General features: G+C 31.4%; 1 protein-coding gene across 1 annotated transcript in view; it reads right to left on the bottom strand.

The window, feature by feature from the left end:
- Cals (calsyntenin 1) overlaps positions 1-18,132 on the bottom strand; it is a 298,714-nt gene that overhangs the window by 80,062 nt on the left and 200,520 nt on the right. Inside the window, exons 2-4 of the mRNA XM_035352587.2 lie at positions 3,744-3,845; positions 2,522-2,705; positions 2,048-2,256 (exon numbers count right to left, since the gene is read on the bottom strand). Of these exons, the coding sequence (XP_035208478.1) occupies positions 2,048-2,256; positions 2,522-2,705; positions 3,744-3,845 (495 nt within the window). The remainder of the gene's footprint in view (positions 1-2,047; positions 2,257-2,521; positions 2,706-3,743; positions 3,846-18,132) is intronic.

Here is an 18,132-nt window from a genome sequence, read left to right as displayed (position 1 = left end):
AATATTCAGTAAGGATGATTTTTTTTTTTTAACATCAGCCACTTTTGACCACTGATGTTATTAAATAAATAAAATTCCAATATGTTTGAAGCACTCTTACTTATCAGCAGTTATATATAATTTCTCCATGTAGAATATAAGCAATCTAAAGAAATTGAACCATTAATTCATCTTATCTCCCCAATAAAGAGAGATATAAAAGAAACAATAAATCAGCTTTTTCTGTATTTTAGGTTAATGAATGTTTTCAGCAACAAAAACTGCGGTAGACTTTGAACAGTGGCTTTTTAAAAATTAATAGGCCATGATTCCAAATTTTATTTCTCTTCCTTCTCAACATATAACAAAATGGCATCCCTCCTGAATTTTTATTTTATTTAAGTGCCATATTGCTGAGAAAAGGTAAAACTGAAAACTGCAAATTTAGATTTTCATATGCTGTAAATTAAAAATTTATTTTACCTTCATAAATAGGTATACAATCAACTCTTTATTAACTGGAAGCTATTCCACCAATAACATGTTGGTTTGAAGTAAGCATATAAATTGTTTCTCTAAGAATTATCTACTAATAAAACCACATTATAGTAACATATAAAAAGAAAACTTTATTAAATAAGATTAATCATAACAAGTTTTACTGCATTCTCCAAAACCATAATCTCTATAGATGCTGGATACATTTTTAACTCAATTGTTTACAATCTAAGAAACTATCAACGTTGCCAAAACAATAAAATTTAAAATTATACTTTATAAACAAATACTATCGTAAAATATTTTTCCTTCATAAATTCATATTAAAGCCAATGCTTTATTAACTGGAAGCAATTTAACCAATAACAAACTAAGCCCTGAAAAGAAAGTTAACTTTGAATAAGGAAAGAAACAAAAAGCATTCAGATTGAATATGGAGCATATGAATGATGAAAATATTGCTATCACAAGCCATCAGCATAAAATAAAACTGTCAATGGAAAGACTAAAAAGTTAAAATAAAATAATAATAATAATAAAAAAAAAAAAAAAAAAAAAAAAAAAAAAAAAAAAAAAAAACCACTGATTCGTTACACTATTTGCTACACACTAACCCTATTCATTAGACTTGACCACTATGGGCACAAAAAAGAAAGAGAAAAAACATTCTTGGGATAACAGAACTGATAGCAGATAATGTTTGCTAAACAACTTGAAAAATGAAGTTCTAACACCCTTTATTACATGATTTTGAACTTGGTAGCTTTGTTCAAGTTCTCTCATAAATATTGTCTTTTAATGCTATTCTTCATGTCTAACAATTTTTATTCCGCTATTAACACAGTATTCTTCTTGTTTTGAATACAGAATTTAATTTACTTAATCAAACAAACTTAATTAACTTCCTGATTTAATTGCTTGAAAATATGGGAAAATTTTTAATACTTTTTTTTGTCAACTATTACACAGGTTAGTCATAATTCTTCGGACTTTGTTTTAACGACCTTTAAATTAACTGTGGAACATTATAACCAAATTTAATAGTTATACACATAGAATTATTACATTTAGTAATACATTTCACTGTGCTGACATGATGATATTTAACTTTCAGCTCTTTGGGTCATGAGATTTCAAATGCATCTTGGTTTTTGATGGAAACATTCTGAGACAGAAGTATTCCCCACCAATTAAGAAACATTGAGGTAAACATATACAACCCATAACTTACGATGTTTATCACAAACTCTGTCCACATAATTTTTATTTACATCTTAGGTTTAACAATAAATAACAATACCTTATCTTAATTCGGAACCTATCTTTCCATGCATATGTGTAATGTAAGGAAACACAGTAAAACACAGTTAGCAATAATGACAGCCGTAATGCATACATTTTTTTTTATCATATCACACTTTATAATCAAATGCCATTATTATTTCCAAAAGAAATTATCACTTTTTTGGGGGGAGATTAGCTCTTTTTGCCTATTCAGAGTTCAGAATCAATGTTCTTAATGAAAAAAAAAAAAAAAAAAAAAAAAAAAAAAAAAAAAAAAAATATTTACCTTCCTGGTCGATAGTGAAAGGCTGGTCCCTTGTGAGAATTTCATATTTGCATATATCACTGAATTTGGCTGAGCAGTCATTATCATCTGCTTCTACCTGAACAATTTTATCATACAGCCTGTCCTCATCTGCATCCGCACTATACGTCTCCTGAACAAACTCAGGAGCAAACTCATTCATGTCTTCTACAGTTAGGTGAACAGTTACACTGCAAAATAAAAATTCATACAATAAGTTTCCCAGAAATATCAGAATGCTTTAATTGATTAGCAACACCATTAATTTTTTATTAATTGGTATATTTAAGTTTTAAATATTAACTAAATAGAATGGTTCCCCCAGTAAATGTCAAATAAACGTAAAAATTACTAGTTTTAATTAAATTAGAAAAAGATCCATCTAATTTCATAAATAAATAAAAAAAACTTGCATTTGATTCATGTACTTAAGAAAAGAAAGAGGTGAAAGCTTACTTTTCGGATGTCGTTTTGTCGCATCCAACAGCAGCAATGTCAAACTTGTAAGCCTTCCTCTTCTCACAGTTCAATTCTTTCTTAGCAACAAGCTTAGCTTCTCCTTTCTCTTTGTCCACAATTTGCACCATGAAAGGAATTTCACCATGATGCTTATTTGAAATAATAAAACTGCATATCTCCCCTAAAACAGAAGGATACCAATGACACATCTCATTAAAAATAATTAAAAAACATGCATATGTATATTCCTAATAAAAAATATGGGTAAAACCCACTGTATGAATATTCGTTTTAAAGAAAGACTTAATCCTTTTCCAAACTAGCATAAAAAATCTGCTGATAATTTTTCTTTTTATGAAAAATGGTGAAAAATGAAAAGATATTCAGCACTTGTTTTATGCACTGACTAAGAACCTATAAGTTTAAAATAATTTGAACTCCCATAACAAAATGCATGGTTAGGGGGCATGTTCATAGCTGTCCTTATCAAGCTGCTACAGGATCTTATGGCAGAACACTCTTTTTGGAACCCTTACTACCAATTTTCTTCATTTTAACAGGTTAAACAAGAAAGAGGGAGATTCAGCATGATTTGGCGATCCTCTGATATTCGTTTTCTTGACATGGTCCTAAAAAAGGCTAGGCAGTAATTAGGCTCTGGCTTCTTAGCAAAGCTTTTCAGATTAGATAGAGCACAGAATTTCAACTTTTGATGTGAGACCAGGGAGGCTCTAAAATACATTGATCTGATTGATAGAAATAACAATACAGAATGCTAATAATCCTTTCTCTTTATCTAATCTCTGATGATGGTTTATCACTGTCACTGCAACTACCTACATTGCAATTTTTTGTTAATTATTTCTGATCTATCGAATTTTTATATTATACAATCAGTGCAGTTGAAGTGCTATCATATTATTGTTCTTTTTCATAACAAGTTTACTAAGTTCATTAACTGGATGAAAGAAGACTTACAATATTAAACAAGTAAAATGTAATTTGTTACATTTTAGATTAACCTCGGTTGAGGGCACAGAACTCGCAACTTTTGACAAAACTTCATTTTACAACAGTTGGAAAAATTATATTTAACAGAGAATGTTTTTTGCTTCAATACTGACTAAGAAACTAAAGCCTGTTGTAATTTTTAACTGAAGTCATCCTTGAATTTCCAAATTTAAGATTAAATAAATTTTAAAATAAATCTGTAACTTACCACCTCCAACTCGTATCCTGGGTGAAACCTCGACACTTCGTCCATTTTCACGGGCAATAGCATGGTATCCCACATCAGGTTTTACATCCTCAAAGTGAAGCCCTAGAAGAAAAAAACACATGCTCCATGACAAAGATATCTTTACATAAGACTGTAAAGTTAAGAAGTAAATTCAGCACCTTTTTCACTAAAAGAACAGATTACACAGTACAGTCAAAAGTCTTTAATCCGGACGTCCATAATCCGGAATGATCTATAATCCGGACCTCAAAGCTACAACATTTCTGCGCATGCGCTAATCCGGACCTCAAAGCGACAAACTTTCTGCGCATGCGCTAATCCGGACCTCAAAGCTACAAACTTTCTGTGCATGCGCATTTAATGTATAACGGACGGTATACGCTAAGCTAAAATTATCTAATTATCTATTTCATTTAATGTTGCAAATTGCGTTGTTCCTTAATCTTCTAATTGGATCCGGCTTATTACTTTTTGCAGACTGTTAGAGCAATTTTATAACAGTAAGCTTGAACTTTCGATTATGTCAAAAAGAATTTCCGATTCTGGAGCTACCAAAGGATCTACAAAGCAAAAGCATGTTTCGATGTCTATCAAACAAAAAGTGGAATTGCTGCAAAAAAATGGATAAAGGCATATCCTTTGATTCTCTAATCATTCCGAAACATGTTTATCAATTTCACGCTGCTCTGCGGGGGGGGGGGACGCGGCGCGCATTGAACTAGAAGTTGATCTGTCAGCACTATCCTTATCTTCAGAGCAGATGTTTTTATTTTATTCAGCTTGTAATTCCTTACTAAATGTAGTATTTCATCTCGATGTATTCTGTCTTTGATATGATTTAAATCAAATTCCTCGTCATTATAAATATCACAAATACACATCAAATAGTTTTCTGGTTGCAATTTTCTAATTTCGACTATGCGCAATGTATGCTTTACGCATAAGAGCGTTGAAAGAAATGTTTAATAAAGTAAACAAATAAATATAAAGCTTTTTTTTTTTTTTTTTTTTTTGTAAATTTTGATACCCTTTAGATCATAATTGCTCTTTATTTCATAAATTACGGTTTCCCATTTTTAATTTTATAATTTCTGGATGCCATCTTACCAGATTTAAACTGATGATCTATAATCCGGAAAAACCGATAATCCGGAATCACCGAAGTCCCGACGAGTTCGGATTAAAGACTTTTGACTGTATTATATCTCAAGAGTTTCTTCTTAAATAAAAATACGGTATTACTCATTATTACAGTAGCCGTTTTTTTAACGCCAAGCTGGCGACAAGATTATAGCGAATTGTTAAAATTCGTATGAAAAAGAAGAAAATACGATAATAATACGTGGTTTATTCCTAGACCTTCCCGTCATGTGGAAATTATAAAATATCGTGGTTAGGAATGCCAGCACTTCGATGATAGTTTGCGTTGGCGTCGTTAACAAAATTGAGGCCGTAATAATAAGTAAGCGTGAAAATATCTGCTACAGCTAATTCACAGAACTAAATTTTCGCCAAAATTTCTAAATGCTAAAACGCTAATCAGACGGAATTTCAGTTTTAAAATTCAAATCTGTTTCTGCATTTGGATGTAAAATCGTATAGTAAGAAAAATATAAATATAATAAAAAACGTATTTTACAGTTTGAACAAACAAACAAAAAGGTAGGGGGAGGAAGAAAGAAAATAGTATAAATATATAAAGGGGCTTAAAAATATGTTAAAGTTGAATTCTAATCATGTATGGAACCAAGGATTGTGCAGATTAGAGAATTTCACGGATTTTACAAGTCATGTCTTCCTTGATTTATATTTCCCTTTCTAATTTTTACATTCAGTTTGGATAATCAGTACATAAACAAATAATCAAATGTAACTCATACATTACCAATCATTTAATCAAGATTTACTGAACGTAACAATTATATATATATATATATATATATATATATATATAATATTAACTTATTTACTAAATAATATTGAATAATTGATTATATTATCTCCTAAGTTTAATTATAGTAGGATTATCTTAAAACAGTGAATAACTTACTAGTATGGATTCACTCTTTTAAGATAATCCTACTATAATTAAACTTAGGAGATAATATAATCAATTAATCAATATTATTTAGAAAATAAATTATTCTTAACTTACTTTGCAGCAATTGCGCAAGTAGTAGTAACTTGTTTTCGCACTAAATGACTTTAAGATCATACAACATAATATAACTTATTGATATACACGGAAAATAATTACAGTACAAGCAAAACAAACAGAGGGGAGAAAAAAGGATTAAATGACAGTGAATTTTTTTGAGCAAATGAAGAATTCTCTAATAAAAACACATCGAATTATTTTGCGGAATATATATTCATCTACGAAATTACTTTTAATGTAATTTTTATGCTTTTAAATGATAGAAAAATAAATAAACGAATATAATATTTACAAAAGCCCAGCTCTAGTTTACCCTAAACTAAATCGCTATAAAAATTCTTCCATTATATTCCATGGATATGCAGTTGAATCAATAACACATAAAGCAGCTTATAAAAAGTGTTAGAATTCAAATTTTGGATTTATTAAAATATTTCTTCGATTCTAAACCATTCGTTACAATGTCTTTCATTTCAAAAAGTATTTTAAGAGGCCTATTTTAATGAATCTATTCTTTTTTGTAACTTATGTAAAGAAGATTGCTCATTGTGAGGAAAATAAACACTTCAGCTAAAAAAGGTGCATGTGAGCTAGAACTCAACGTCTGAAAAATTGTGGGTAAATAAATTCCCTACACATGTTTCCACATAAACTCAAAATTAATTTTAAAAGACAACATTATATACTATGAAAGGTTATGATGAGTATAAAACGAAACACATGCAGCTATTCACGATACATGTTAAATTTAAAAAAAAAAATTAAAGCTTTCAGATTTTATATTACGCCCAAAGGAGCTTTTTTTTTTTACGTTTTGTGTGTTACTTTTATTTATTAAATATCATGTTCTTCGCACTTAAACCATAAAACTCAATTTAACAGCAATATCGCAAAATATTTAAAAAGCATATCTTTAGAATATACGATACACAGTCTGGCGTGCTGGAGATTAACCCCCCCCTGCGTATAGTGTTGCCATTGCTAGCTTTGAAATCGTTGAGTTAAAAAATTCATAAATGCTTTACAAAATATGAAATAGATAATAATTCCAAATTTGGGTTTCCAGATGCTCATATTCGGGTGAAGACGTACGTTATTCAAAATTTGATGGCTCTAGTACCGTTGTTTTATTTCAATGCGAGAAACATACATACATTTATACATACATACAAAAAGCACTGAAGCATTCCCAAAATACTCAATTAATTCAACTATTTAGAATTTTCTGGGATTCTTGCTTTTCTGTTTTCATGACAAATGACATCTCATGTGGGGCTTTGGAGTCGACTCGGATGTTAGAAGCAATATCCTAACTCAGTAGTCAGCAAACTTATTACCCAAAGAGCCAAATATGAATATTACAACCATTTTAAAAAAAATTAGGAGCCAAATCTGCTTGTTTAGTAAACTTTTATTACACTAAATAAAACTAAATTTAATATTTAATAAATATTTATTTATGCGAATAATGTGCTTCCATATCCTTGGAAAGTTTGAGTAAGTCAGGTTTGTATGTTGTTTTTAATTTTAGGTATGATTCCAAGTTCTCATCAATGAGACGACTTCTCAGTTTACTCTTGATAATCTTCATGCTTGAAAAAATTGTTCTCATATATATATAGAAACGAAATTTCGATTGCTTAATTAACGAAATAGAATATTTATTTTCGGATCTCTTCCGATTGAAAAAACTAGTAGAAGGTATTCTAAACAGACCTCTTTCTATATCTTATATATATATAAACGAAATTTCGATTGCTTAATTAACGAAATAGAATATTTATTTTCGGATTTCTTCCGATAGAAAAAACTAGTAGAAGGTATTCTAAACAGACCTCTTTCTATATAAGAAAATTAGCGAAATAATGACAGCTTCAATTATAATTTTTTTCATACAAGAAAATTTGGTGGAGGTGCATTATCGCCAATTGCAGACCAACCGTCAGCCACTGGCTGTATTCAGATACGCACTTTTACCATACCAAAGACAAATGGAGTGTCCAAAGACAGGGAATAACGACCTTCGTCGGCACTTAATAAAACCTTACGGCAGCATAGATAACAGCAAGACAAGAGGATTCGTGAAAATTAACGTTTTGATGTTTTTCTAGCTGGTAAAACATTTCAGTTGATTATTTTCTTTATTTTCAGTTAGGAATAAAAAGGGAAACAAGTACATAAAATAAATTCTGACACAAAAAACCATATCCATCTATTCTATATAGAACAAAATTTGTTCCGAATCGCGCAAGCGTGTCAGTGTTCACAGTCGCAATATCTCTTTAAAAAGTATCCTTAAAAGGCATCCATACTGGTTATCTTATTGAACCAAACATTCGTCCTGAACGTATTTGAGATTGAAAATACAATTCCTCGTGACAGAAAGACATATTTACCCCTAAAGTAACATTGAACAATTTCCTTAGAAGAGTCTGCAAAAAGAACAATAAAATACATTTCTGCTACATGCGAAGACGAAGGTACAGCATCGGAAAACCCCGGTCACGTGCCTTAGGCAAAATCCTTATGCAAGGAAATATAATTTAAGAAGGTAAAGATGTCTTATACAAGAATAAGATAGGCTAAGGAGAACAGGTTTGAAATCATCAGAAACAGAACATATGCAAGTATAACGAAGAATTTATCATTTGAATACCAATCGATATTAATAATCGATAAGAAGATTTCGGAAACGATGGCAGGTGAAATTCTCCTTCGTGTATTGACTATTGCTGCAATAAGGGTAACTATTATCTTGAAAACGAAACGATAAAAATACGTCTTATTTTAAAATAAGAAAACGGGCTATGTGGGTTTGGGGAATTTCGACTACGCACGCGCTCTGTCGACATTTTATTCTCTTCTTTCTCTGGCAAAGGTAAATAAAATACGCCATTTTTAAGGCAGATATTTTATTTACATTCGGTTGTCAGAGTGTAAGATAAGGGTAGCGACCGTTGCATACAAAGCTGACGACAAGAGAACAGCGTCTATTTGCAGAGAACAATTGCTAACATGGCAATACGTAACGTGTTTGCTGAAAGCATTTTCAGAAAAAGTTTAGCCAAGCAAAAGTATGACTACTTTTCGCAAATTCAAAATTCTTTTACAGAACTATTTATGAAAGTCTGAAGGTTCCTTTGAAAACGAAATGGAATACAATATTTATTGAATATATCGAATGAAGCATCTTTGAAGTGTTTAACTGCTTTTAATTTGCAACAATACATTGACGCAGCTACCAAACAACGATGCAAAATTTTCATTTATCTTTAATGCTTTGTTCAGCGGATTAATTTTTTTTTTTTATTTATTTTTTTATTTTGACTTCTTTAGATTTTACAAAAAGTTCTATTTTATACTATAAGTATGGAAAATAAAAGGAGTTTCTAATACCTTATAATTGATTGAATGTAAAACTTCTACCTGAACTTCTTCAATGGGCTATCTTCCACAACAAAACTCTATTTAATGATTATATAGAAAACTACGTAGGACATACAGATTGCAAATCTCGATATGCATTACAGTTTTTAATTTTATTCAAATAGAATGTACTTTTTTTTACATTTTACAGACGAGACGAATAATATTGTGAAGGATTTATCATTTGACGTGCGAAAATTATTCCCCCTCCCCCCCCCCAAAAAAATCTGAAATGTTTTAGATTTTAAATTATGCCCAAAGGGGCGTTTTTTTTAACATTTTGTGTGTTACATTTATTTACTAAATATCACGTTCTTCGCACTTAAAACCATAAAATTCGGTGCAACAGCAATATCGCAAAATAGTTTTAAAACGAGCATATCCTTTAGAATTTCCGATACAGAGACTCGCGGGATGGAGATAAAAATGTTTTTTCTGTACAACATTGCCATTGCTCGCTTTGAAATGCTTGAGTTTGTTAATTAAAAATTCGCTAAAGTTTTACAAAATAGAAAATCGATATTAAAACAAATTCCAAATTCCACATGCCCATATTCGTAGGAGGATTACGTCATTCAGAATTCGATGGCTCTATGTACCGTTGTTTTATCACAATGCAAGAAATATACATACATTTATGCAGATTTTTCATTATTTAATTTCTCTAAATATAACACAGCGCGATAATACTTTGTGGCAACAGTTTGAAAAGTGATTCGCCGTTCGTAGTGAATCGAAAAATCGCAAAACGAAAACAATAGTCCTTCAGTTCAACAAGCTCTAATATCTGTGCTCTCTGTTTGGTAATCGATTTCCCCGTCCTTCGCAACGCTAGCCGATTTAATAGCATCTTTGTTTTCCAATATAGTAGACACCAACGCAGTCAGCATACAATATGTTCAGCATACTACAGTTCCAGATAAGCATGACATCTTCATACATTCCACCAAACTTTCTCTCTCTCTACTTCTGTGATGATTCTAACAATTTTCTTCGTAGCTTGGTTCTTATTATTACCTTTCAATGTGTGCGCAATCGTGACTAATCGAACTCGAACTCGAGCACCAAACAAAAATTTCCACATCCAAACAGAACGTATACAATGTTGGACGTATACCGAGGCATCACTGTATCTGTCTTTTCTCCCATCCTGATATTCCGTACGTATTTTAAGAGTAGCTTCACAAAGATAACAATTCGTAGAAACGAAATTATTTGCTATTTGTTTTATTAGTTTTAAGATTAATGCAAAGTCGTTACCTTGTTTTACTTATAACTGGGGGAAAAAATATTGTATTATGGGGGGGGGGCGGAATCACTGCAAGTCACATTTAAGGAGATACGACGGACTTCGGCTATGCTTACCCTAAAGCAGTGGCCTTCAAAGTGTATTACATATATACTATATATATAATTTTATATAACGCAGTGTTCAAAGAAACCCCTGGGTTCGAGTCAATTCTCAGGGTTCCACACGTCAAAACAAATTCGACAAGAATATTATAAAGCCCTCACACTAGTTAACTAGTGTTTACTAAATAAAAAATACAACGATACATTTACTTACAGATTAGTTTTAAAACTTAACATGTTATCATCATATGTCAAACAGAATGATGTGCAATGCTCTGCAAAACTAAACAATTTGCTAATAGAAATTGAATTGAATTTAGACGACAGTGTCAAAAATTGTACAATGGAGCACCTTTTTCAGTTGAAGAAAACTATAAAAGAATATTTTCCATAAGCAAAAACGAAGTATAACTGTATAAAAAATCCGTTCGAGTATTACGATAAGGGAGCATATTATCTGCATATCTACATATTCGACGTTAAAATCCAAACTTAAGCAAAAGTAGCCCCTAAATTTTTGGTTGTAGATTCGCGAAGAATACCTAGAAATTTCTCACCCAGCTACAAACATTTTAATGCCGTTCGGAACAACACATTAAGTAAAAATTCTTCTCAATATAGGTGACAACAAAAAATGAGACTGCAGATAACATCAATAGAGATAGACTTCGATAATTTGTGTAAAAAATACAAGCACAGCCCCGTCACTAAATATCATGCAAGGCTAGGTGAAACCTAGAGCACGTGCTAATGCTATTAATGAGTAATGTTAAATATTTTATAAAAAAATACAATGCTTTTGTGTAATTATCTTTTCATAAAGTATCTGTAACACATTGGATCTACTTTAAATAAATCGCTTCCGACAAGTCCGGATCTTGGACTTTGTTCTGGTCTACGCAGTATGTTTATAGATGGCTAATACTGGTATAGGAAAATCAATGGTTTGTCAGTAGTTTCTCGCAAAATGTCTCTTTGCACACAGAGCCCACTTAGGCTTATCCGGAGGGATTATTTTATGATCTATTTTTGTAAGATAGAATTGCCCGGAGAAAAAAAAAAAAAAAAAAATTATAGTTCTAAAGGTTCCGTGAGTCGACACGGTTGAAGACCCATTTTCCCTAAAGCATGTCAATACGTCTACAACTTTTTATTTTATTTTAACAAATTTCAGCAAACCATGTTAGTAACTTTCTATGATTTGAAAAGGATAATTAGCAAAATCATAAAGAATTTGCTCGAGGGCCAGACGGTGAAGTCCAGATTTTATAAAGATTCCATAAAGACTTGTGGACAGACTTCTGAAGATAATTTAGCATATTAACCATGAAGAAGCTCAACCAGACGACTGGTTGCTGGTGCAATATAATGAACCATCACACAACACATTCTTGTTAAATAGTTTTCAAACAAAGAAAAGTGTCATAATATCCAGCCATCCTCCTTATTCATTAGATTTGACACTTGCAAACTCTTTCTTTCCATTAACGTTGAATAAATTCAGAAAAAGCTTAACAACAGACTTTAAAGAATTCCAAAAGATGAATTCATCGATCGAAACAAAGCAGCTGTATGAATGTGCCAAACTCTATATAGATTTATAAGCATTGTACACTGATGGCAAAGAAATAAGAACGTTATTTTCTTAAATTTTCGATTTTGTACGAATTTAATCGTAAAACTTTGTAGGCGTACTGTGTACAATACAATGCAGTGCGGGGGGGAAAAAATATATTCACAATTTTGCAATTTTCCCCTGCAACCGCAGTTTAAATACCTAAAAAACACAATAAACAATTTTAATACTGGTGTCTACCCTCCCCGTTTACAACCGTTTACAAGGAGAAGAGAAAAGCTGAAATAAAAGCAATACCAAACGCTACTTCAAATACAGAAACTTACAACTGCAGGGAAAGGGGAGATCTTTTATGCCGCCCCGTCTTTTTTAGAAAATGACAAAAGAAAAACTTCCAAGAAATGAAAACAAAACAACTCTGAACTTAAAAAAGCGGATGGCGTAATGGGAGAGGGCGCAAGGGAAGGGGAGAAAAATCTCAGTTGCCGGAAATTGCCTCTGACAAATTCTTTTGCTTTCGAAGTGGAACTTTTATGAAAGGTAAAAACGACAATTGCATTATAGTCGTAACCACAAAACACACGCCGAACATAAAAATATCCAGGCTCATCAAATTGATTTTTGCGTTATCTTCTTATAAATTTTTAAATTCCTTCTTAAAGTATTTTCACCAGCGTTCTTACCATAAAAAAACCATACGACCGTAAAAATACTTAGTTGAAATTTAATTAACAAAAAAGGATGTTCCATAAATTTTGACATTTAAAAAAAAATTACACAATAAGACAATTTCTAAAGAATCGCACTCGGATATCAGAGTGGGTTTGCTACCGAAAGACTTGCCCTAAAAGCGGATTTTTTTAAAACATAACTTTTAGTTCAATTTTTCACCGATAGATGGCGCAATAAGTACATAAAATACAGATAAATTACCTTGATAAAGCGTTCATTCGTTTGTATTTGCTGGCATAAAATAATATCAACAAAAATCATAACAGTTCAAGTAGATATTTTCTCTTTATGGATACTTAAAATTCGTATTTTCTCCTGATACTAAATGGTACAGCAACATCAAGAAGTGAAACTGGAAATAAAATTTACTCTATTCCGCACGAAAATGGCATTCTGATATGCAAATTTACAAAAAATTTTAAAAAGCTCTGAAATTTTCTGGACAATTTTTTTTTTTTTTTTTTTTTAATTTCTCTCTCTCTCTTTTTTTTTTTAAGCAAACGATTCAATGTTAGGTAGCGTAATACGAGACTTTTTTATTAGTTGCAATATAAGTTAGAGGTTTTTACAAAAGCAGTTAGTAGTTAAATGTATTTTAAATTAGATATATTGACAAAAATAATTTAATTTATTATTGCTTTAATATCATTCGGTTCTAAAGAAGTGATTAAATTAAGGGTCTTACGTTTCGCTTAACAGCAATAGTAATTCGTTTCATTCGTCATTCACTTTTAGTAATTTAAAAATTTGGCGGCACACTAACAATAAGATAAATTCAAAAGATTTTACTTGGTTAATTGATTGATGTCCTATAATACATTTTGTAAAACTAGGATACAATAATAATTTTCAATGAAATAAAATTGTAGTACAATGTTCATTTAAAGCTAAATTACAAATTATTTTAAATGTGATTGATTTTTAGATTGATGTTTCTTTATAACTTCATTTATATTTGGGCATAAAAATGGTAATGCTACTCACATTTCGTGATCCAGATTTAAAAGTCTGGATCTCTTCCCCCCTTCCGGTTTTATGCTGGTCAAAGCCGATCCGAATTCGACTATTCTTCTCACAGCTTTACGACAAGCAGATAATATAAATTCTTTATCCTAATTATGAGGTTTTTAGTTTAACAGCAATTAATTGAGCCACTACATAAGATGCTATTTAAGACAACTAAATTGTTTTTCAAAAACTTCTACCTTGTTTGGATCTTGCAAATAATGATTTTTGAAAGTGGCTTTTTTCTATTAATGCAAGCGAAGGATGATCAGTGAGCAACTGACATTGAAACGTTTTTAGAACCCATAGCAATGTTTGACAATTTACATCCAGACACCTGAGAACAGTTTGATCAATGTAATACAAATGTAAATAAAATCAATGTAAATACAAATTTTAAAAAGTTGTAATTATATTTGTGTTGAATATCACACATTTTTTTGGGGGGTGGAAGTATTTTTACTTGTACTGCGCTAGAACTGTGTGTCTGCTCGCTAACATCCTCATCATCGTCAAGTTTTTTTTTTTTTTTTTTTTTTTTTTTAAATATAATTTACCTATCCATTTTAGGAGGTACTTTTAAAATAAAACCAATTTTGTCAAAAAATCATTAGAAACGACATATCGTATAAGCTTTCAATACATTTTAATCGAGTTGGATGTTCTGCGTAACTTTGTCTTTGCACCAAAGTTTAAAAAGTGAAAGCCGTAGTAAACTGTGAAGATTGTAGTAATAGCAATTATGGCGACAGCGAGCGTTACCATTGGGTACAGGAAGACGGTAATATATCTCTCACTCCTGCACGTTACAACAAATTTCAGAATTTCTTGTCGATGTATATTGTTCGCTGACATGACAGGTACAGTTTTGTATGGGTTAAATCCAGAACGGTAATAGTCATTCGCATGTCAAATTTGCTGTTTTTGTTTTCACCGGCCGCGATCGAGATTTTAAAGGTTTCTTGCTTTACTGAAAACATTGAACAGTTCTTGATACGCTGGGGCTGTTTTATCCAGAGCAGCCAATCCCCGCTAGGAAGTTAGAACCGATTGAACTACTTGTCTGACCTCGCTTGTATATGGGTATCTGCAGTGGCGTCTCGTGATGTTACGATATAGGAAAATCATACATGCAACTGTATAGGTGATGTTACGGTATAGGAAAATCATACATGCACTGTATAAAAAAAAATTCTGTTTCTCATTGAAAAAAGTCATTTTATTTATAAGAATATACAAAATAATTTTTCTCGTATGCATTCGTAAAATTTGGCGGCACATTTCGCGGCATAGTGGTTGATAATTACTGACTTAATGCTTTGCGGCGATGGCTATACTCGCCAATGTGGACAGATAAAGATAGTGTCGAGTTACGTAATGAATATAACTATTAGCAATTTTTGGAACGATTTTGATGAAGATATTTCTATATCAAAATATATATATTATTATAATTTTTTACTTTAAAATAGGCACTTCAAGGTTATTTTCAGCCTCCCGATTAGACTCGCAACCATTACAGCAACAATTGCGGAAGAAAGCTGGACTCGCTTAATTTTTACCCCCCTTCAGCAACGCTAGCGTGTTTGCTTCATGAAAAGCACGTGAAAGAAGGCCGACTTGCAGAGAAAAATAAATACTGTGCATATTGAACCTTATAAGAGATAGACTAACCCCATGAGCGGGGCACGCGTCACCGACATGTCGGCAAGAAAGAGTAGGGACGATCTGGTTTACTTTAACACTGAAACCTATGGCGTTTGCATCACATAACACTTTTTAATTATTAAATGTGATACGTTGTATAGTGATGAGATTGTGAAAGCCACAGTTTTTCCCAAATAGGATTTAATATAGCTCATTAAAGCACTTTTTAATGCATTTCGCGCAATTTTTTCACGTGTAATTCTTGTACAAACATCTTTACTTTGGTAAAACGGTAAAAACTCTAAGCACAAAATTTATAAACTTAATTTTGCGTAAAATTAAATAAGACTGATAGTACGTGATGCTTTGAAATAAATAAGGTAGAATTAAACAAGATCTGTTTTATTTATTTATTTATTTATTTATTTAATGAACATTTTCAGGCAGTGATTTTCCAAACTATAATAACATTACAAAACTATCATATTTATTTGATTTTATGATCATTAAATTATTAACATTAAAGTGGATTAGTTATTTTAATAATTCATAAAATTCGGAGCATAAAATTTTCTGAGCGTAATGAAGGGAAAAGAAGGTAAAATAAAATCTAGAAGCACTCAGATTTTATATTACGCCCAAAAGGAACCTTTTTTTAAAGTTTTGTGTGTTACCTATATTTATTGAATATCAAGTTCTTCGCCCGTAAACCACATACATTTGAAAACAGTATATATTTAGGATTTCCACACTGGAGATAAAGCTGTTATTTTCCGTACAGTGCTCGCTCTGAACTCGTTGAGTTTGTTAATAAAAAGTTCGTTGTTAATAAAAAGTTTTACAAAATATGAAATAGATTAAAAGAAATTCGGCTGTCCAGATGCCCATGTTCGGTGGAGGATTACATTATTCCAAATTTGGTGGCTCTAGATACTGTCGTTTTTGTCATAGTGCGAGAAACATACATGTATTCATGCAGATTCTTCATTATTTAATTTCTTTACATATAATACAAGGCGATAATATTTGGTAACAACAATTTGCAAGGAAACACAGACACTTATAGTAAAACAGCGCAAAATGCCGCTTCGAAACTAACAGCTTTTCTAGGCTACCGCCGCTTTGGGCTAATAAATTAAATCAACAGTAAATAAAAAAAAATCCTATGCAGAACTAAAAATAAATTTAAAAAATAATCACTATAAAATACAAACAAAATTAATTATTACGGTTAAATACAATTTTAATATTAGAATTAAATGTATAAAAATTAAGGAGTCGAAAGTGCTTATCACTATGATGTATTATGAAATATAATTGAAATAAAATTCCTTTATAGAAATTGTGTTATTATACTCATCTATAATTTTAAAAAAGCAGCACAATTTAGAATTTTAAACAAAACTTTCAAAAATTCGTTTTTAAATATTTTAGTACTTTTTACTTATTTACATCAATAAAAAGCATAAAAATTGCAAGAGAAAATTGCTTGTTTAAAATTTTCTATTAGTTCAGATTTAAAATATTATTTTCTAAAAGAAGTAGTTACAAATTTCCTTACAGCATAGAAAAAGCTCAAAAAAATATCCAGTCCTGAAAGTATGCAATAGCTTTATAATTATTTGGAATGTTAATTATGCTCGATAAATATGCTACATTTTTAAAAATCAATCTCAATTTCAAAAATAAAAATTCTAATTTGTGTAATGAGGCGCTACAACCAGCTTTTTCTTGACAATTATACACGCTGCAATAGGCAACCAATGTTAAATTTCTGCAAGTCGTCCCTACTCCTCCGGATAAGATCAAGGTGACAGCCGGCAACGCCTCCGACGAAGGAGAAAACCCGTTTGGGTTAGTCTATTTCTTATAAGGTCCATGACTGTGCATTGATGACATCATGAGTTGCGATCGCAAATGGGTGGGGCTGACAACAGGCTTATTTTAAAGTAACAAACTATAACAAGGGCGGATTTACGAATCCTCTTCTCTCTTAAATGCAATGCGTTCAATGTGGTTCAAACAAGGTTCATTCGTTTACTATTTTAAAAATGATTCCGATTTCATGGAATCGTGCAGAAATTCTCGAATCTCGAGAAAGCAAAATGATGAGGAAAAACACAACTGCTATCAACTTCCTGCTGGCATACAAGACCGGGATTTTACCACAGCCGCAAAAGAGTTTGGAAGGAGTTTGTTTAAATAGAATAGAGCAAAGTATGCAAGGACTATTAAGCCTAAAGGAAGAAAACCATCGCAATGGGTTTTCTAAAGAAAACTGGTTCGTATTCACATCACACATCGGAAAACAGCCTTCGTGGAGATTCGAATGAAAATTGAATTATTATTGTTCAGCGGTTTTAAGTTATTTGTGGGCATGACATTGAAAAAAATTTGACCGACAGGATCTTTCACTTCTAAAAAGATTTTGCCGATATCGGACACATGAATGGAGCATTCGATATAAGATA

The sequence above is a fragment of the Stegodyphus dumicola genome, chromosome 4 (genome assembly GCF_044657685.1).
Source record: "Stegodyphus dumicola isolate Sdum_Otavi_A_Nest chromosome 4, ASM4465768v1".
NCBI lineage: Eukaryota > Metazoa > Arthropoda > Arachnida > Araneae > Eresidae > Stegodyphus > Stegodyphus dumicola.
This window is presented reverse-complemented; position numbering and strand designations above follow the sequence as displayed.